The 21,905-nt window shown below is 38.8% G+C and overlaps 2 protein-coding genes, 2 long non-coding RNA genes and 1 pseudogene across 4 annotated transcripts; 3 read left to right on the top strand and 2 right to left on the bottom strand.

Annotated features, from left to right (window-relative positions):
• Positions 1 to 6,383: 6,383 nt before the first annotated feature.
• LOC126782355 (agamous-like MADS-box protein AGL62) lies at positions 6,384 to 7,040 on the bottom strand. Its single transcript, XM_050507580.1, has one exon. It carries the CDS (start codon positions 7,038 to 7,040, stop codon positions 6,384 to 6,386), a length of 657 nt encoding a protein of 218 aa, XP_050363537.1.
• A 1,657-nt stretch (positions 7,041 to 8,697) lies between these two features.
• LOC126782443 (aspartate--tRNA ligase, chloroplastic/mitochondrial) lies at positions 8,698 to 13,940 on the bottom strand. The gene is made up of 14 exons (XM_050507692.1): positions 13,442 to 13,940; positions 13,246 to 13,355; positions 13,009 to 13,120; positions 12,806 to 12,877; positions 12,617 to 12,708; positions 12,387 to 12,507; positions 11,685 to 11,807; positions 11,046 to 11,241; positions 10,760 to 10,947; positions 10,591 to 10,662; positions 9,833 to 9,931; positions 9,657 to 9,737; positions 9,458 to 9,515; positions 8,698 to 9,229 (listed from the first exon to the last, which is right to left on the bottom strand). Exons 1-14 carry the CDS (start codon positions 13,913 to 13,915, stop codon positions 9,060 to 9,062), a joined length of 1,968 nt encoding a protein of 655 aa, XP_050363649.1. The 5' UTR covers positions 13,916 to 13,940; the 3' UTR covers positions 8,698 to 9,059.
• A 454-nt stretch (positions 13,941 to 14,394) lies between these two features.
• LOC126783366 (F-box/FBD/LRR-repeat protein At1g13570-like) lies at positions 14,395 to 16,736 on the top strand (annotated as a pseudogene).
• A 1,014-nt stretch (positions 16,737 to 17,750) lies between these two features.
• LOC126784540 (uncharacterized) lies at positions 17,751 to 18,997 on the top strand. The gene is made up of 4 exons (XR_007670946.1): positions 17,751 to 18,054; positions 18,155 to 18,348; positions 18,493 to 18,573; positions 18,868 to 18,997. It is a non-coding gene; the product is annotated as an uncharacterized LOC126784540 (long non-coding RNA).
• A 234-nt stretch (positions 18,998 to 19,231) lies between these two features.
• LOC126784541 (uncharacterized) lies at positions 19,232 to 20,397 on the top strand. The gene is made up of 3 exons (XR_007670947.1): positions 19,232 to 19,295; positions 19,525 to 19,637; positions 19,999 to 20,397. It is a non-coding gene; the product is annotated as an uncharacterized LOC126784541 (long non-coding RNA).
• The last annotated feature ends 1,508 nt before the right edge of the window (positions 20,398 to 21,905 follow it).

Consider the following 21,905-nt stretch of genomic DNA (forward strand, 5'->3'; position numbering starts at 1 on the left):
GAGTGAGCTGCTAGTGCTGCCATTTCATGACGCTTGGATCATGTGGTAGCGGACCATTGGATCGAGAGTATTGGGACTTACTTGGTAATGATTGAGTACTCTGAGTTAGAGAATACGATGATAGCCACATTCATTTATTGATAGTTGGCAGTGGAGGGGTTAGGGTTGATTCCTACGCCTATGGGAAACTCTTTATGTGTCACTTCACCTTTGGAGTGTTCCTCGAATTAGAGACAATGAAAGGCTTATCCTATCGTGATTGGAAGTAGAGAGTTCTCTGCTTATTTGATAGTGATTCCGGACCACACCATGATGTGATCTGAGGAATCGATTGGTTGAGGCCGCAGTACGCGGTGATTGATTGTTTTGACATGATGGGTTCTTTCGTAGACCCAGGAAACCAGAGTTTCGTATCTCTGACTCGAGTCGGATAATGCCATGAGAGCTTGAGTCATAGCATATGTTGAGTATGTGGATCTGAAGTAGCTATCACAGACATCGTTGTGATGTCTGAGTAAAGTGAGACGTTTCCGGAGATACAGTGTTATAACACCTATAACGAAGACGCCGTATGGATGGGACAAATGAATTCAAGACTAAATGACTGGTGTGATCAGTTTAGAGAGGCTACAATACTCTCTGAGTTTGACATGCGATCCAGATACTGGAATGCTAACATGTTTGAGTATATAGTTTCCTATCAGGGCAGAGAACTGTCAAGGAGACTTGATGGAGAGCGTTGACCATATGTTGAGGGATGTTCAGTGTTTAAATGTTGAGGACTAGATTTTAGTTATGCAACTAATCTAGAGATGTGTAGACCATAGGTTGGAGGTGGTTAACGAAGATTTTCGTGACTAGCATCTCTAACGTTATTGATAACAGAGTGGTAGGGCGTGTAATACGTCCTTAGGGTGGTAATACAATTACTGAATTGAGATTCACATTTTGTCGACGTGATATTCCAAACTTGTTCTGGTTCGACTATAGACAATTGATGTTACGCATTGTGCTTGGCTGAGCAAGAAATATAAGGTGATGGAGAAATCTCAATGTGGCGATATGAATTAATTATTTGCTAGATGAGCATTTACATGAGAGCGCTGACATTTCAGGATTTAATTATTTTGGTGTTGGGAAATTGGAACTTGACAATGCCACAGGTCCAAATGAGACGCAATGACGGTAAAGTAACTCTATTAAAGGTAAGGTATGAAATGACCTTACCTTAGTGGTGTTTTAACGAATTGGTCGTGACAAGTACCTTCTAACTGGTAAAGAAATGGTTGAAGACTAAATTTTCTTTTCAAGTGCAAGTGGCGTTAGTGTTGGAGACTTAGAGGTTCTTTTCCTCTATGCATCAAATTGTTTATTGTTGGATAAGGCGAAGTTGACTGAAGTGTTCAACAATGGATAAATTCTATGTTAAAGAGTAATCAATTATATTACTGCTTGCAGAGAAGTTATTTTTGGCCGAATGCGTTGGCCATGAGGGTTCTTAATGAAAGTAAAGAAACAACTGTTTAGAGTGGTGGTATATCGATCATTTTGGGTTAGTTTTGAGGAGATGGTGGACCTAATATCGGGTTCTGTTGAAGTAATTACTAAACTTATTAGTACTACAACGGTGGGAGGAACCCATATTTTAGATGAGGCACTTGGGCATTTGTGTGGGACCGTATGTCATGCGTTTGAAGCATGTATGAACCAGGGGGTAAAGTACATCTCAGTTGTGGTCATGGACTCAGCGAGTTAAGACCCTTATCGAGTTACCATTATAAGGAGGTGCTGGATGAGTAACATGCACAACAACCTTCGATGATTATAAAAGATAATCATGAACGGGGATTGTTTGTAGATCGGAAGGAATGATATATTCATGGTTCTAGTGATGGGTTGAGGTGAAATCATAACGGTATTGTTGTGGATATAAGTACGATTACCTTGGAAACCGATGTGTGTGATGCAAGTAGTAGGTATGTGCTAAATATTTATTTTGACTCGTGTTAGATATTGAGAGTCTTGAGCATGCATAGTGGGTGGGCAAGCTCATGACGCGAGAATTGTCTGATAACCGCAAGGGAGTGGTGAATTAGACAAAGGGGGTATGTTGACATCTCTATCGGAAGCACCATTATGTTTTGGTGACTCACATGTGGCTGTTAATGTTGGAACACGTGACGGATTGGGTGTTTGGAAGAGAGTTGAGGCAATGGAGGACATGCTGAGAGCATACATACTGGATATTATAGGTAACTGGGAAGATCATTTGAGGAGCGATTGAGTTGCTTACAACAACCGTTACCATTCTAGCGTCGGCATGGCACCTTATGGGACTCTTTATGGTAGACAGTGTCGATCACCTATCTCTTGGGCCCTTGAAAGTCTCGAGAAGGTAGGAGAACTAGCATATCGACTAGCCTTGCCTACTAACATGTTGGGTATTCACAACTCCATCCACATTTCCATGTTAAGAAAGTAGGTACCAAATGAGTTGCATGTGATCGATCATAGCATCATGGAGGTGAAGAAAAATGCTACTTTTGTTATTAAGCCGGTTGGAAATTTGGATAGACCCACAAAGAAACTTTGGAGGAAAGAAGTTGAGCTAGTCAAGGTGCTGTGGAGTCACCATGATGAGGGTGATGCATCTTGGGAGCTAGTGTAAGACATGATGACTAGATATCCACAGTGATTTGTTGAGTGAGTTTGAATTTCGGGACGAAATTTCTTTAAGAGGTGTAGATTGTAATAACCCTAAATTTTAAACAATGTTAGTTTGATTTGGAATTCTATAAAATTTCGAATTTTATTAGAATGAACGTATTTGGTTGCGACGTTAGTAAACGAGAAACGGAAACGTTCTCGGAACGTTTAAATTGAAAAACGTTACATTTCCGTAACGTTTATATCGACTTTTATTCCGTCGATCGGTTGCGAAAACTTCCTTCACGAAAGTTGTAGAGCTCGTCGATACGAGTGCGTGGACATGTGACACGTTCGAATCGGACGTCGGACGTAAAAGTTATTAACGTCGGAAGTTAGTTTCCGATTTGGAAACGAGTATAAATAGAATGTTTTGTGATTAGGGTTTCCACTTTTGGAAACCCTCACTCTCTCCGCCTCCCTCTTTCTCTCTCTCTCTCTCTCGGTTCTCTCTCTCCCGACCCTTCCTCCTTCCTCTCGGCTTGCATCCGATCTTCCTCCTCCGAGGGAGGTGCTCCTCACCGCCGACCTCAGCAGCCTCACGACCACGACACAAACATCCTCTGAGCAAGGCACGGTCTCCAGCAACGCCGTGAAGCCCGGCGCGATCCATAGGGACCGAACGCAGTCGGTCCGATCGAGCCATCACCTCCAGCGACGCACGAGCACGGAGGAGGGCTTCCCTACGCCGATCCTAGCCATGGTGCTCTCTGCCTTCGACTTGGAGGCCAAACTTCATCGAATCCGAGTTCTCACCAAGGATTTGAATTTCACCGGCGATCCAAGCCTTTTCCGAGGCCAAATCGGAGGTTCTAGCTTCGATCAAGGTATGGATTGATGTGATTACTGGTTGTGTGTGTTTGTTGATGAATTGTGGATGTTTTGGAACGATTTTGGAGTAGGATCGGAGGAGGGGAGGAATTGGTGAGCACCGCCGCCTTAGGCGGCGCGTGTGGGCGAGTAGAGGGGGCTAGGCACGGTGTGAGGCCGTGGGAAGGCAGAGGGAAGGAAGAGGGTGGTTTTGGAGGCGGCGGTGGCGTGATACGCGCCGTGGTTAGCCTCGGCGCGTGGGCCCCACGTGCGGCCCGCCGGAGGTGGCGCGTGTGCCACACGCGCCACCACGTGCGGCGGTGTGGACAGTTTTGACAGAAGGGTATTTTGGTAATTTACTGTGTACGGTAAATGTAAATGTAATTTTTAATTACTACAGTAAATGTAATTAAATTTTACCTTCGGTAAATGTAAATATAAATTACTTTCAGTAAATGTAAAAAGTAATTTTGTGAAAGGGTAATTTAGTAAATTTTATTTACTGAATTTGTATTTACATTTAAATCGTACGTATACGTACAGAAATACGTATTAATATTTATACGTACAGGAATACGTATTAATATTTATACGTACAGAAATACGTATATAATATTTATACGTATAGAAATACGTATTAATATTTATACGTACAGAAATACGTAGTTATATTTATACGTACAGAAATACGTATATAATATTTATACGTACATAAATGTGTATATAGTATTTATACGTACAGAAATACGTATATAATATTTATACATACGGAAATACGTGTAAATCGTATATTTGTACAGTAACCGTGAATAGTAACAGAGAACAGTAACACTGAACAGTAATTTCGTAAAACCGAAAATTGCTGAACAGTAACCGATTATTACTGTGTCGGCATTTAAAGGTTTACGAAACATTTCTAAATTCTTTTCTTATCATTTCAAGGTGATCATTAAATCGAGGAAAGGAATTATCATCGGGAATTGTGGAATTACGCTCGAGGCGATAAGGTGAGTAAAATCTCACTGAATTACGAATCTACCCTCGTGGTGATTCAACATTTTTGCAAGTGTGTTTATCAAATGAATTACAACATGTATATAATTTAGTGGACTATATATATACAGTATAATGGTAATAAGTACATATATATATATAGTTCATTAAATTACGTACTGTTATTAATTCATTAAAAATAGTCATTTCGATGACGGAAGTTTGTGAAATGAGCATGTGTGGTGAAATATGACATGTATAAGATATAGTGGACTATATATATATTGTATAAATGGTAAATAAGTACGAATATATATAGTTTGCTATATAATATACTGTTATGATTTTATTGTGATTATATTGAGCATGTGATTTGAATTGTACAATATGATGTGGGATTATTGTACGTGATTTTTAACATTGAGATTGTTAAAATGTGAATTGTCTTCGGACCTGATTTTTGGTACAATATGATGTGAGATTATTGTACGTGTTTGGCAAGTCGAAACCTAGCCTTTGGCCGGGCGAAAGTTACGATACAGTTAGAGCTCTAGTCTGTCTGCCTTAGTACTGCATGTGAGGTAACGGGTGGTTATCTGCTCATGGGTACTCAGTTTATTTTGGATGTTGGGTAGCGGGTGGCTATCCAATATCAGCGGTGTATTACGAGAGGGGTAACAGATGTGTACCAGCGTTCTTGGTACCCGTATTATAAATGCATTTGGGTAACCATAAGGGTTACTTAATTTCTCATGAGCGCTTCTTTTTCTTTGGGACAACCAGATGGGTCGTCCACTGACTCATGAGTGCATTTATATTTGTTTGTATTGTGGATTTTCGTATACATTGATATGCGAGTTATATGTTTTCATTTTACTCATACGAGCTGTAAAGCTTACCGGGTTTGTGTTTACAATCCCGGCGCACCAATTCGATGGTGTAGTGGATGACTCCGCAGGTGTAGATTAGCGGGAATTGACGGACCGCTCAGAGGACTTGAAGTGATTTACCTCCAGCTTGTGTGGGGATTTCGTGTGACTATTTTGTGAGAGATTGTGATGATTATTACATTCCAACTTACGTAATGTAAATTATAAATTTGGGTTGTAATAATTGGTTTTCTGAGTTGTATTGATAACTCAATGATGATCCGCTGTGCACTTAAATGATTTCGATTTTATTGAGATGATTTTGTGTTTAACGACTTTAGAGTTTTGAGTTTTTAAGCTCGAAATTTTTGGAGTCGTTACAAATTCCACATCTCTATTAATCATAGTAAACTGCAGATCACCATTTTACGTATATAAATCGTGATAAAGGATGAAAGAATAAAAGAACAATAAAAACTCCTTCAGAGCATTTTTGTTATCCTCTGCAAATCTGTACGGTTATATAAATTTCAATTCTCACTAATCACACACATGAGCGCAATCATTCCGAGAAATAACGCCTGAAGTCAGATCGAAACCTTAATTAAGAGAAATGATGATCTACATGTAGACTCGTTCGAAAATCATTTGCTTCATTGATATTCTCACTAAAATTAGTCAGATTTTTATCATATACACGAACCAAATTAACCTAGGAATTTAACTATAGGAAACAAGAAATGAAGCCAGGAGATGTAAATCTACCTAGGACAAAGTGAATGACACTTTCGATTATTTGTGTGCCCATTTAAGCGGCACAGCACAACAGTCTTCAAATTTCATATATAAATAAACTAGATTGACCACTATATATCACGTACCCAAACAACAATACAAATCGCAATAGGAGAATCACAACAACAATTTGAAACAACATCAGATTAAAGCATAACATGAAATTGAAATATGTGTCTAATAATATAGAAAATAACTCGATCAAGATCTTCAGAGGAAGCGACCGTATGCTGGATTCCATGCATGAGGATGAGGGGGCATAACAGGCACTCCACTGAACCCCATATTAGGGACCAGATTCAGATTACCAGAACTCCCTGCAAAAAATGGATTAGGGTTTGTGGTGGACTGAATGATGAGCTTATCAATCTGCTTCGCGACAGACTTCTTCAGCTCCTCTAGAGAGGCCCCCAGCTGCTCACAATGTGGCATCTCCATCTCCTCAATAGGAGACTCCCACCAGCATTGCCCCTGGCTCGCCTTCCGCACCCGGTTCAGCTCCTCCCCTCGCTTCCTCTCGGTCTCCAGGTCGTTGGTGACCTGAGTCAGCTCAGCATTGAGCTCCCGAACGTTGGCGTTGCGGTGAGCCTCGATGAGCTGCATGGTACCGGAGTTTTGGTGGTGGTGAGATGGGTTTCGGGTGAGGAAACGCTCTACCACACTCTCCACGCAGGGGTGGCCAAAGGAAAAGACCTTCCTGCCTGGAGAGAATACTATGATGGCTACCTCAGCGCCGCAGAGGGTGCAGAGCTCGCTGGCCTTCTTGAAGAGACCAGAGCGACGCTTCGAGAAAGTCACTTGAAGGTTGCTATCATTGGCCATTTTGACCATCTCCACCTTTTGACGACCCTTGCTCTTCCTCACCATGGCTGCAACCTACAAAGCTATCAAGCTCTTGCTCAAGATAGTGATAAGTGTGAGAAATGGGAAATGAGAGAGGGTATATATATTAGGGCTTCAACATAGAAATTCACAATGATGGTAGGTAATCACAATTCTAGATTCATTATTGAATTACGAACCAAATGAAATGTCAATTGTTGTCACTGTTATTCTATCGCGTAACAAGTATAGACCTCGTCTGTCAAGTTATGCGGTTCATTTTTGCTGTCTAAAATGGTAGGCATCTACCACTGTTTTTCGAAATAACTATACATTTGCTGTCATACTTGTATGAATGTACTTACTAATATACTAGTTTGAGAGAAATTTAGAATCATATTGTTTTTAGCAAACATGGAATGCTCTTCATGGATTTTTGACAGTCAATAACAGTCTTAATTAACCGGTTACACTGATTCATCACATCTGGATGCATTGCATTAGCAACATTGCTACCAGACGGTAATTAGGAAGATCATCCTACCTCCTCGTGGTTTTGGTGAGTTTCCAAATAAGTTGGATACATAAGTAATAGCATAAGAGAATACAGAATAAAGTTTGCATCATATACACACTACACATTATATATATATATATATATATATATATATATATATATATATATATCCCGACATTTGAATGGAGGAAATTGAAAAGGAAATTAATCTTGTAGTCCGATATATGGTCATAATTAGGGCTATGTATATGTGTTATATATAAAAAGAGGATTTGTCACTTCATATATGGGCAATCTTGAGATAGTTTTCTTAATAGGGAGCATTCGCCCACACCACAAGTGCTTTCATGATAAGAAAACGTTTGTTCATTTTTGGTCATCTAACGTTTATCGATTGACATGGAATTATAATGTTATCGATTAAGCATAAACGTGGAAACATGAACAAGTTATTTCAAATCCACTTTTGTTATTTCAAACAATGATGTGAGCTAAAAACCATATTTGAAGTTGGCTCGAAAGATGATACGTTTCTTGTTAAGAAAATTATATGTTTATGAAAATTTCTATAATGTACACTTTCTAGATCAATTACTTTTCTATCGTATATGGTCTATACAGTTTAAGGCTCTTTTCAAAATGGTAGTAAGTAAATTTCTGTGATAGACTTGTACGTAGAAATCGCACGAAGATTAAAAGAAAAACTAGCCCCCAGAGTCCCAGATATATATGTTATTGTGATATGTAATGATTAATAATCAAATACAACTGGTTCATACGACTAGGGTAACTACATTCATGCAATCATGCATGTTGAGGGATACAAAATTGGATGAGATGTAGAAGTAAACCGGAACTGATCCTGTGAGAAAAAAAAAGATAGTTCATCACAGATGTTATATGTACATAGGAGGTTAGACCATATCTAGCTCAGTTTGTACTTGATTGTCTGCCCGATTTTTGATGTGGAGATTCCACACTAAATTTCTCTTGTTCTATAATCACGTTATTAGTTGAACAAATTACTTGCAGTGAGACAATGATATGTTTATGGGCATATCTATATTAGACATTAGATGATTGTCGTGGTCTATATATGGACTGGTTTACTTGTGTTGCTTTTCTTTGCTAGTTTTCATGTTCCCCAAGCATAGTTATTTGCGATGTGCACACTAAAAGGTCATAAATTTGTAGTAACATGATCTACATCAAGGTATCACGCCTTCACGAGAAACGGAAAGTCAGACACGACTAGGATGCAATATAGATGCAACAAAGAATTTCATCAATTAGCTCTATTATTCTCTTCAGACAAACTATTGAGCTTGGCTTCGTTGATGATATGGTTAAAGTGAGCTTGTCCGTATCCACAAACTGGGGATCTAGATCATCAAAGTACAAGCAGTATGAGTGTATGACAAAGGAGATTGGCTGCTATGGTTTCCGTAACTATTATGACATCAAACAGGAAAGATCAGTGAATACTAGTACCCTGGACCATCAAAAGTGAGCTCGTGCATCTGATTGAAGATGAGTGTAGTAGTCTTCTAACGAGTCTGAAATGACAAATCCTTGAGCTGCTGGGGATCCACCTCGGATGGCGATCTGGTAAGAGCACATTGTGCAGTTGTAGTTTTCGGGAAAGCAATGACATCCCTGATGGAACTAGCACCGGCCAACAACATGACCAATCTATCCAAACCATAGGCAATTCCCCCTGTGCATAAGATGGCAAATATCACTCAGCAATATGTGTTTTTTAATTTATCAAAAGCAGTCAGCCGCACGTTTCTATTCATATTAATATGCGACACAGATTTACAACAGAAGCATAGGATGTTCATAACATAAGAGTAAAATTATAAAAGTGAGCAGGAACATCAGACATGCTTAAACTTATACAAGTGATTAGACCATGATAGGCCGACGTTATAGACTTCCATACCATGCGGAGGGGCACCCATGTCTAATGCCTCAAGAAGATAGCCAAACTTTGCTTCAGCCTACAACACCACCACATTAGACATGTTATAGTAGTCAAACTTCACTCAAGTATAGACCAAAATTTATTTCCAGAAATCTGCTAAAAAGTAAAAATTCTGCCCGCATGCCCTGTTCCCAGGAAATATAGATGATCAACACACCTCTTCAGACGAGATCCCAACGATTTCCAACACCTTTTGCTGCACCTCACGTTTATAAATTCTCAGACTTCCGCCACCAATCTGATACAGCATAGCACATCAATTTATTACCTAGGACTGTATACCCAAATACATTAGATTTGAAGCTGCTGAGAAGAAATGAGAGACGGTATAACCTCAACTCCATTGTAAACCATGTCATATGCTAAAGCACGGGCAGTCGAAAGATCATTTATATCCTCAGGATTTGGGGCAGTAAAAGGGTGATGCAAGGCCTGCAAGAATAAGAACTTTGAGCATATATGCAGACAAAATATTAAAATGAAATTATGAGCTAAAATTTTGTGTCACAAAGTCTAATGTCAAAACCAACTACAGAACTCAAACAATTATAAAATTCATATTCCAACCGCCGTCGTTCTCCACTTAGAAACTTTCTTTGATCTAATTAAATTCCTTTGAAAATTCATAGGCCAAATACAGCTCAATATCCAAAATGTAGTTCAGGCCATTAAGCCTCGCATGCGAAAATCAAAACATCACTTTTAAAAATACTTTCGTCTATAACCAGAACTGAAGTCCATCTACAACTTTACTGCAGAAAGCAGCGACCAGGGCCCGTCCAGGCATATTTAAAGGTACACCATAGGTCTAACAGCAGGTGAGAAAATATGACCTAACTCATGGGTATACTGACAGAACTAAAAATTGAGGCAGCGCTAATCTAAAGGACTGAACTCCCCTAAGCAAACAGAGCCAAAATATTGCAGTCGATAAACACCAACTTGATTGCAAGGAGTAATATGATACTCATATCAAAGTTCTTTTTGATGAGTAATGATAACTAATTATGAGCTGTGTTTAGTACAAGCATATTAAGCAACAAAAATATACACACTCGGACAAGATAAGCAGCAGGAGATGTGATGCAAACCTCGAGTCTTTGCTCCATGTCATTCCATTCAAACATTGGGAAATCAGTAACCCACAGAATTGAATGCCTGGACTAGATATCGGCCACATAATCCCACAATGAAAAAAAAAAGGTCAGTTTATCAGAAACACTGAAAATGTTCAGCTGATATCATGAATGGTACACTCACATCATCAATCAAATCAAGCTCCTGTGCAACAAAGACCCGTAATCGATCCAGGGTTTTATTAACAGATGTCTGATGACCAACTGCAAACAAGATCAGATCCCCTGGCCTGGCAGAGCAACGGGTCAGAAATTGCTCTATCTTTGTTTGATCCAAACTAGATGTTAATGCAGGAATTCCCTCAATTCCACCTAAGCAAAAGTATAGAATATACCATCAGTGAGTAGTGAGATTCAGAAATAGAAATATCTCTCAAACATCCCAAACAAAGATATAAAGTACTTATTACCATCATCCAAGACCTTCAGGAAAGGCAAGCCCTTCGCTCCAGACTTCACTGCTTGATTATAAATATCTCCCTTCTTTAGAGCTGTGTTTGAATATCTTTTAGCTCCACAAGGTACACATAGAACTTTTATAATTCCTCCACTACTCAACGTATCAGCAAACACCCTGAATGTGGAATCCGAGAATATATCAGATACCTGCAAGTTCCATCAAATAAACATTTTGTTCAATACATATTTTGAAAGCATTGGCATAAACCACTCTTGAATCTCTAGTGAATGTACTAGACTAGACCGTACTGATTCTGAACGCAGTGAACATGACAGTGGCTTTAAGCAGGAACTCATTGAATAAGGGTGCTTTTTACATAACCAACAACAAACAGAACACCTATATTTTGAGTATTGAATTGAAACTTTGGTATTGAATTCTTGTACGAGGCATATGCTAGAAATACTTCAAAATTCTGGTGACCACTACAGAAGATCTACAGAAGGAAAAAATCTTTTAAAGTGCCAGAACTAAAAAAGATGCAATTACATACAATTAAATCATTAAGTGGCCGGTTTTCTATGATCTGTTTTCTAATATATGAAACCCATTAAGTTATATAAAAATTAATCAGGGAAAAGAATCTTACATCTTTCAGCTCAAGATCAAATCTAATATCTGGCCTGTCTGAACCATAACGACTCATTGCTTCAGCATATGTAAGTCTAGGAAATGGGTTTGGAAGATGTACACCTTTGATCTCTAAAAAAACCTGCAACAATTATGAATAGACTTCTAAGTACAGCAGTAAAGGCGAATCAATGTCAAAGAAGTATTAAATTAATCAATATACTCAAAGAGAAAGAATAAAGAAATAAAAACTGTGGGACTAAAAACTTGCTGAATTACAGCCACTAATTTTCTGCACCAACACGTTCTTGTATAGCCTATCTCTTGATAAGCCCAGCACCTAATGAGGAATATTATAAAGCTCAAATGCCAGAAAGTCATTATGCCAGGTAGAAATGAATAGGCTGATCCAATTGGTGGATAAAAGTTCAAACAAGTTACTCTATAAGGAAAAATGGTTTCTTTGCAGATTGGACATTCAATTTCTAAGTGTTGCCTAGTTATATAAGTAGTTTCTACTGCCCCCTCAGCTGATTCAAAGATTAACAATGCTGTTGTATAAATTGTGTAGCTGATAAACAAACTCATCTGTATAGCCTTAAGAAGGAAATGCTTCAAGGCTTTCAAATTGGAAAATCAGGATTGTCATGTTTAAAATTTATTATGATCTCTCTAACTCCATTACCGTTCCCTTTGACAAAAGTAGGCAACAAAGACTAACCTTTCTTATCAAATCTTCATTGAGCCTCAGCATGTCCTCTAAAGGAGTAAAAGCAAGCTCCATATCAAGCTGTGTGAACTCAGGCTGCCTATCAGCTCTTAAATCTTCATCCCTAAAACATCTGCAGAAAAAGAAACAAATTCTCAGAGTTAATCCTGATATTGGTAGACGTGACATAATAACCTTTTTTAAATGAACAACCATTAGCAGTGGTGGCAGTATATGTTTACCTTGCTATCTGATAATACTTATCAAAACCAGAAACCATCAACATTTGCTTGAACAGTTGGGGACTTTGAGGCAAAGCATAAAATGTTCCTGGCTTCAAATTACATATTAGAGAAAATTAGCTCCCCAAACTATGATGGAAGTAACCAGAAGACCTAGCTATAAAGTGAATGCCATCTGAAATAGAGTACCTGAACTCTTGAGGGTACTAAATAATCTCGTGCTCCCTCGGGTGTCGATCTAGAGAGTATTGGAGTCTCAATCTACCTTATAACCATGTGCAAAAATCAGAATCAAAACAAAACCTTTCCACTTCCATCTTTCTCAAAAAACACAAGTACACAAAATCCAATACATAATCACATTCTTATTTATAATAACTAACACAATGTACCTCCACAAAATCGTGCACATCCTCTAGATACCTCCTCATCAATTTCACCACCTTATGCCGCAGCATTACGTTCGATTGCATCTGCTGCCGGCGCAAGTCAAGACACCGGTACCTACCCACAAGTATATCTAACCAGCATTACTAAAAACATCTCCAAAAAAACACTTTTGCTAACCAAAGCAACAAACTTGAAGTCATTTCCATCGAAAACAAACACAACCAAGTGTCGAAATTCACCTCAACCGAATCTCCTCCTTCACCGAGTCCTTGGCATCCTCCACAGTAGTAACCAAAAACGGCAGCTTTGCCCTCACTGCATTCAACACTTGCACATTCTCCGCCGCAATCTGCTCCCACATTGATACATCAAACACTCAACATCACCAAAAATCGAACTTTTGAATCCCAAAATCGACAGGGTTTAGGGTTCTACCTCAATTGAGCCGGTTTTCATTTTCTTATTGACCGAGTCGGCCGGTCTGGACCGGACGAGGCCCTCGACGGCGACGACGTACTCGAGCCGGAGGTCGTTGACGGCGTTATGCGCGTCGGGGAAAGCGTCGGGGAGAGTGGCGACCTGGACGGTGCCGGAGTGGTCGCGGAGGTTGAGGAAAGTGAGGCCGCCGTGGACGCGGTGGAGGGCGACCCAGCCGCAGAGGGTGACGCGCTTGCCGACGTCATCCGCGGAGAGCTCGCCGCAGAGTGCGGTGCGGGGGACCCACAGGAGGCTGGGGGATTGGGGTTTGGGGATGGGAGAGAGGGTTTGAGGTGGAGATGGGGCGGCGGAAGATGAGGCGGAGAGGGCGGAGGTGGGTTTAGGGAGAGAGGGGCGGTTGAGGAAATGGAGGGTGTGGGAGAAGAGAGGGAGGGATTTAGGGAAGAAGAAGGTTCTGCGGAGGAGGGACATTGTCTCTAACTCTCTCTCTAACTCTCTCTCTCTCTCTCTCTCTCTCTCTCTCTCTTGTTTGTGTGAGGAAGTGTGTATTTTGAGGAAAGGGTTTAACTCTTGTTGAAGGATGAAAGATGATTTTTTTTTTCTGAAAAGGATTCGTGGCATATCGTGTCGTATGTTTTGACTGGTCATCTATTTTGAGTGTTTGACGGCAATCTATAGAAGGATTGACTCTCCTAACGCATAATGCTAGCAAGTTTCGAACTCGATAACTTACTTAAATTACAGCATCCAGTTACCACTACTACATGCATCCACTCCTAACGCATAATGCTAGCAAGTTTCGAACTCGATAACTTACTTAAATTACAGCAGCCCGTTACCACTACTACATGCATCCACCGTGATGGAGATGATTGGGTTGTGGTCTCTAGTATAATACATTTGCACAGTCAGATCTGCCTTTAATGAGCATCAATGGCTGAGATTAGAGAGTAAAGTTTTTTCCCTTCACAACTCTACATCCCTGGCCTTTTGCTTCCATCGCGAGAAACAACGCTCAGATCGAGAATGCGAAATTGATGAAATCAAGAGGTCCGCTTTCTTCAAATCCTCTAGAAATCAGGTCGGTTTTCTATTTGTAGTGGGTGAAAGATTTCTTAACGAAATTAGTTCCCTTTAGCCTTAGGAATCTTTCAATTCAGTTAAGTTATTTGATAACGTTATGTACTGGCCTGGAGGTTAGTTGATTTCTGTTTCATATAGTAGGGAAGTCAATTTGACTTCAACTATACTTCACATGTATCAGTGATCTGCTGTATGTAACTACAACTGGAAATTTGGGCTGAACATGCATGTGCATAGCTAGGCAGTAGTGTCTGTTTTGCTTGTTTACTCTCTCTCTCTCTCTCGCTCTCTCTCTCTCTCTCTCTAGAGCAAAAAATTGGTTCAGGTTGTTCTACATTAGATAAGTTCATGTGCCTGCAGAAAATAAGAGTCGAGCAATTTAGAGCTGATTTCTCTATAAATTCATCTGATGCAAGCAATTTAGAAGAATCCTTTGGAGCATGTTTTTTTATCCATACAATGAACATAGTGATTTTAGAGATTGTGCAGGTTATTTTCTAGATTCCAACACCAAGTCGATCCTTTTGATAACGGAGATGGAGGTGGACAGAATTAGCAACTTACCGAATGATGTTACAGATAAAATTCTGTCGCGTTTACCGCTTCGGGAGGCAATGAGAACAAGTGTCTTATCAAGCAGGTGGAAGTACAAATCGGCTATGCTTCCTGATCTAGTATTTGATTACAAGCTTCTAAGTGATACTGCATCGTTTGTTAAAATTGTTGATCACGTACTCTTAGTTCACATTGGCCCCATACGCAAGTTCAAACTTTCTAAACCAGATGTTATTCTAGCTGCTTGTGATATTGATCGATGGATTATTCACCTATCAAGAAACTCTATCAAAGAGCTCGTACTTGATATCTGGAAGGGAGGTCCTTATAACATTCCATCATGTTTGTTTTCTTGTCAAGACATTGTTCATCTTGAGTTATATCTTTGTAATTTGCCAACCTTTCCATCCACATTCAAAGGCTTCAAGTGTTTGAAGAATCTTGATGTTCAATCTGTTACCTTAGCTCAAGATTTGTTGGGCAAGTTAATTGGTTGCAGTCCTCTTCTTGAGAGGTTAACATTGCGGGATTGTGATGGATTCACCAATATCCGGGTTAATGCACCAAACCTCAAAATCATTGACGTTAATTGTGTTTATGAGGAAGTTAACCTTGAGAATACCTTACACCTTGCTGATGTCTCAATTGATTTGAGCATCCATGTTGACCCAAAATGTGTTCCTAGCAGTGCATCTAGCAATTTGCTCAAATTTTTCGATAATGACGTGCCTCACATTCAAAGGCTCACAATTGGGAGTTACTTCTTAAAGGTAATAGATTTTCTGGTTTCTAGTTCAATTGTATGATTATAAACATGTGAATTTGATCTTATTCATTGAGTTAATTATTCATCTAGTTGTTTATCTCACTGGTGTCCTTTCGGCTTCAGTATCTTGCTGTTGGCACCTTGCCAGAAAAGTTGCCTAAAGCATGCGTGAAACTAAATTTTATTTCTGTACACATAAGCTTCAACAATTTGAACGAGATTTTGACCATTCTATGCCTTTTGAGAAGCTCCCCAGTTCTTCAAGAACTAGACATCTCGGTGAGTTTTGTTATATTGATGCATGCAATTAGTATTCTTCAGTTGAAATTAAAATTTCAAATCAAGTTCAAGATTTGAGGTTATAACTATTATGCAGGCCAACCAAAAGAACCAAGCTGCTATGGGAGAAGTGAACTCTTTGTTAGATGACAACCAAAGTTTCACATTCAGCCAACTACGGTTTGTGAATATATCTAGCATCCTTGGTCTCAAAGCTGAACTAGATTTCATCAGATTTCTGCTTTCGAGTACACCTGTGCTGGAGAGAATGACGATTAAGCCTGCTTCTGTTGATTGCTCATGCACTAGTTAAAGAGTTGCTTCGGTTTAGGCGTGACTCTAAGCTTGCAGAGATCATCTACTTGGAACCATGACTCATTGAGGGAGTTTGGTAGTTGAAGATCAATACAGTTGCTTGCATAAATGAATTTGGTTTTAGTTGGACACAAATTCGATGTATTTCGTGTATGTTTGTTTTTGTAAAAGGGTGTTCTTCATATTGACATAATGACAGTATCGAAACCTTGCGGTTATCTTTGCTAAGACAAATTTGCTCCAGATTCATCAAAAACTGATTTAAACTTATTACCTGAGTCTGAAACTTTGAATAATAATGCTATTATATATAGAAAAATGTCCATTTGGCACAAATTTTGAAACTTTTTTGGTCTTGATCATTATCAATTAGTTAACTAGCTTCTCACATGTAAGAATGCGAGATAGAAGAGTAGAGTATTGAGGGTTGGTGAGCTAAATCAAAAATTAAAACTTGTAACAACTAACAACTCATCAAAAATTGATACCATACCTCGAAATTTTAGTTACCATGCCAATTATCTTTGTTATGGTGAGATTGAAAAATTCATATTATCTTTGTTGGAATTTCCCAATATAGCATACGTAGATTAATTACTTTGCTGGAATTGTTAAACGTAAATGATATGCCGGTGAAATTATCCCCCCCCCCCCCTATTCAAGAAGATCTAATTTTTGATATATTAATATGATTGATAGAGACGATCCATGAAGAATATATACAGTAATGAGACGAAGAAGTGCATCTAGAATAGGGCTAATTTATTGACCAAAAGAAAAGAAAAGAAAAGAAAAGAAAAGAAAAGGGTTAATCAATTTATAAAAAATTGCTTGGTTCGGATCCTGTGTGCCCCCGATATCCCATAACCAGGTTTTCGTCCCATTTCACCCACTCAATGTCCGACACCTGTCATTTTCACTTTCAAAGCTAAAATGTGGAATCTAAATCTGGTCGTGTCATCTCAAAAAAACCAAACCAAACCTCTGCAACCGAATAGGTTCTTTCCCTTCCAATCATCTTTCATGCTTCTGTTTCGATTGGTTTTGCTATTATAGTTTACTATGTTTCAGTTGGGTAGAAATTGGTTCAATCTCTAGCTTATTACTTGTATCTCTGTGGTTCAATCTAGAAGTATTTGATTTTGCTGTTTTTGTTTTTCATTCCGTCCTTAGAATTTTTGGTCTACAAACAGAGTGATGCAATTCTCGGTTGGCATTGCACTTTTTTTTTTGGAGTTGGCATTGCACTTTCAATCTCAGTTCAAAAAAAAAATTAATAATCACCATCAGACTTTTTGAGTTCTCTCATTTTGGAACTATAGCGCACAGTTTGTGTTTCATATTGACTACAGGGTTTTGTCGGAAAATCTTGTCTAGCTATGTTTGTGACATTTGTGCAATTTCGTGTTGCTTGCTGTAGCAAGATCTCCTCTTTCAATACCTACTGCAACAATAAATGCCAATAGTCTATCTAATTTACACATGTAGTCTATTAAGTGAGTTCCTTTCACAGGATCTTATGTACCCAGTTCTAAAGCAATATGTGATTTACTCTGCCGCGCAAGAAATGGTCGACAAAGTTTGACAGCATTGTGGTGTGCTTGTGGATCAGGTGAGTAAATGGTTGAATTTTTCTATCATAAGTTCAATTTTTTCCTCGACAAAAAAAAAAAAAGAAAGCAATGGATTTAAAGATAGTTTCTTTTCTACAGGCACGACTTGTTTCAACGGAACTAATCCGGGTCGCAATACTCTCGCATGGAATGTGGCATGAGGCTCTGGACGAAGGCGAGCTGTCTGTATTTTGGTGAACACAACGTTGAAAGTATTGGAGTCATTGCATGAGATGCTTGAGGAAGGGGCTATAAGGAATAATACTGTGATAAAGGAGACACCAGTAATTGAGGTAGTTTAACTACTTGTGTTTACCTTGCTAATAATGAAATACATACCAAAAGAAGAGCCTGGAAACCTTCCTAAATTGCACTGTACTTTGACTTTGCTGTGTTTGGTGTGGTATCAGTCCTTTAGCACCTGTGTTTGATTTCAGGCCTATTGTCATGAATTGCTGGGTGCCTATGAATGTTGCATGACGTATAAGAGAACTGTAAAGGATGCTGAGCTTACTCAGGTATGAAAGTTATAGAAGAGGATTATGGCGTTTATCCCAGAATACAAAAGAAACTCTTGGTAAAAACAAATAAGAAACTTGGAACAGAGAAGTCTTAATGCTTATTTTAAAAGGCCATGTTCCCTTTGGAAAACTAAAATATAATATATTGGATATGGTCATTAAATTGTTCCCAAGAACTAATCTTTCCACAGAAGAAAAGGTGTTTGCTTAAGTATGTGTATGCTACTACAGATATAGTTTTTTTTTTGTCATGATGTTCGGGGCTAATGATATAAGTTGTGCTTTGATTAGGCATGGGATCCTTAGATTTTTTACTATCATGAAGTCAGACAAACAGATAAGCAGCTGCAAAGTCTACCTAAACTGGTCTTGGAGGTATTGAGATATATTCATCCTTTTGGTTGAACATATTTTATCGTCATTATAGGTGCACTGAGATATCTTTGCGTATGGGAGGGATGGTGAGGGCTAGGCCTTCAAGGTATATATATATATATATATATATATATATATATATATATATATATATATATATATTTTAAAGGTTCAAGAAACGATTCTTACGCAATGCATAGTTTCCGATATATTCATCTGTAAATTGAGTTGTTGGAATATGACTACAGCTACTTTTGATAGGTTCTTTGGCTTAAAAGTTGCAATTCAGAGATATGGCTGGAGAGGATGACAAAGAACAAGAGAAGTTTGGCAGCATGAGTGTGGTATATATTTTTCTTGTGCTTATTCATTTCTGCATGTAAGATGGCCGCACTAGTTAGAGTACCTCTCACTCGTTCCCCTCTTACAAAAACAAAGTTCACCATTTCTTTAATACTTGTAAATTGTTTTCGAAAGGTTTTCTCAGATGTTGAGAAATCTTGAGTTAAACATGTTATAAAAGAAAGCTGATTGATGATGAACATGCTTTACAAATGTGTGTTTCTGTTGTAGTGGCAGTTATGGGAAATGTTGAGGGGCAAGGTGGGTAATTGCAGTGACTATTTCTACAAACTATTGGAGGCGGCAACTGGTGAAGAAGCTCAATCTCCTTGAAGATTTCAGCGGTAAGATGTAAGAGGGGAATTGTTGGTCAATTGACTGTCATTACACCTAGGCAACTTTTTTTTTCTTTCCATACTGTTGTTTCTGATCAGAATGACACAAAGTGTTAGTTGTGAGTTGTGACTGCATTTACATGGGTTGGGTTCATCCATTTGCCATTTCAGCTCATTCTAGGTTGTCATAATGGCATTTTTAAATTGCACTGTTTGAGCTGTCTGAGAAATAACAGAAGCGCTTTGGTCCTTTGCGTTCTTTTGTTGGTGAAAGTACAATTTTTGTCTTTTTGAAGTTGAGTACCTTCAAGAGAGGAAGGAAAACTCTCTGCCGAAAGGGAAGTTGTTGATATGTCAGACTTGTGCATAGGCATTATGAGGGGTTCAAACACTGTTGGTGTTCCAGGAACTTCTAGTTGATCATGTATTGACTCCATTACGACTCATAATCGACTGGCTGGAGGTTACTTGGATACAAGCTGCAGTAGCACTTCTAGCATTGAACTGTCTAAGCATAGTCCTAAAGCAAAAGGACTGTTAATTGGAAGGGCCAATAAAACTGCAGAGCCGGAAGTTATCCATCGTCAGCTGCTGCTGTCAACAGCTCCAAACTGGCCAAGAACCCGGTCGAAGGCAAGTCAAGAAACAGGATGGACTGGATTGACAGCCACACTTGATGCCTTTATATGGCGAACCACTGGAACAAACGATAAAAGGATATAAATCATGCACGCTATCTGACCCCGAGCCAAATTGGAATGCTGATGTATGTGCCAATTTGTACATGTATTATATGTTAACCTGTTAACTTGGATCAAGAGGCTGAATCTGTTTTCTGTATCATAGGTTAGCTTTAGATCATTGATACTGGTTTCTGTTATTTTAGGACCAACAAACCACTAATCTTGTTATACAGAGAATTTACTGATGCAATTTTGGAATTGTTCTGGAGATAGATAGAAGTCACAATCTTGATAGATGAATGATGATACTAGGTGATAAAACTGAGTGAACAACACCAGAAATGAAGTATTGCCAAGTTGCCACAATGAATTTTCAGAACTTGCATTGTTTTTTTTTTTAGAAAACTTGAATTGCATTCAGAAAGTACACATTTAACTTCTTTTTCAGAGACTCAACAACTTTAGAGCATTAATGCATCAGAAGTTGCCCCAAACATTTTCTTTTCAGAACCTGTTCAATTACGTTTCAGGATATATACTTCTTTTCAAGAGACTTAAAAGACCGGGACTTGGAACATATGAGTGGTGACAAAACAACCGATTCCTAAACCCTTAGGGACCCATGATTCAAGAAACACTCAAAGAATGGCAGAATGCAGTGGAGGACTGATTTTGCTGGCAAATTCTAATAGGCTAATAGTCAAGAGTTGAACTCAACAACCCATGTCCTAAGGGAATGAAAGAATTGAAGGAGAGAATGAAGAGTCTAATGTATCGGAAGTAGAGATCATAACCTATAATCCCAACTAATTAGTTTCCTCCAGTATCTTAATTCAAATTTGAATAATGAGACATACATGGAGTTAAAATTTTGATATGGAATTATTAATGTATGTTGGTCTTTCTTATTGTAATTACTCATGCGTTTTTTATCCGAACAGGAGAACATAATTAGTCTGATGATCAGAATAAAAGCACATACTTCTCATGATCAGAACAGAAGCACATTAGTTGGACACAAATTCGATCTACTTCGTGTATGTCTGTTTTTGTAAAAGGGTGAGAAGATTAGTGTTTTTATTGATGATTATTACATACAATTGATGATCTATATATAGCCAGATTATACCCCTCCTCTCCACAAATCACGGAGGAATTCACGCAGTGATTTCCTCCTTCAATTATGCTCAATCGCACTCACACTCCCTCTCAAGTTGGCGCATATACATCAACCATGCCCAACTTGCTAAGTGAGTCATAAAAAGCTTTCTTAGACACTCATTTTGTAAGCATATCGGCAAGTTGCTCTTATGTACGAACAAAATGAAAACTAATGATCTTCGTGTCTAGCTTCTCCTTTATAAAATGACGATCAACTTCCACATGTTTTGTACGATCATGTTGCACAGGGTTATGTGAAATATCAATAGCCGCTTTGTTGTCACAGTACAGCTGCATAGCACTCTTAGGCTCAATGCCCAAATCTTGTAGCAAATTTCTCAGCCATAACAATTCGCACACTCCCTGAGCCATACCTCTGTATTCTGCCTCAGCACTAGATCGGGCTACCACTTTTTGTTTCTTACTCTTCCAT

Source organism: Argentina anserina, chromosome 2 (genome assembly GCF_933775445.1).
Source record: "Argentina anserina chromosome 2, drPotAnse1.1, whole genome shotgun sequence".
Lineage (NCBI taxonomy): Eukaryota > Viridiplantae > Streptophyta > Magnoliopsida > Rosales > Rosaceae > Argentina > Argentina anserina.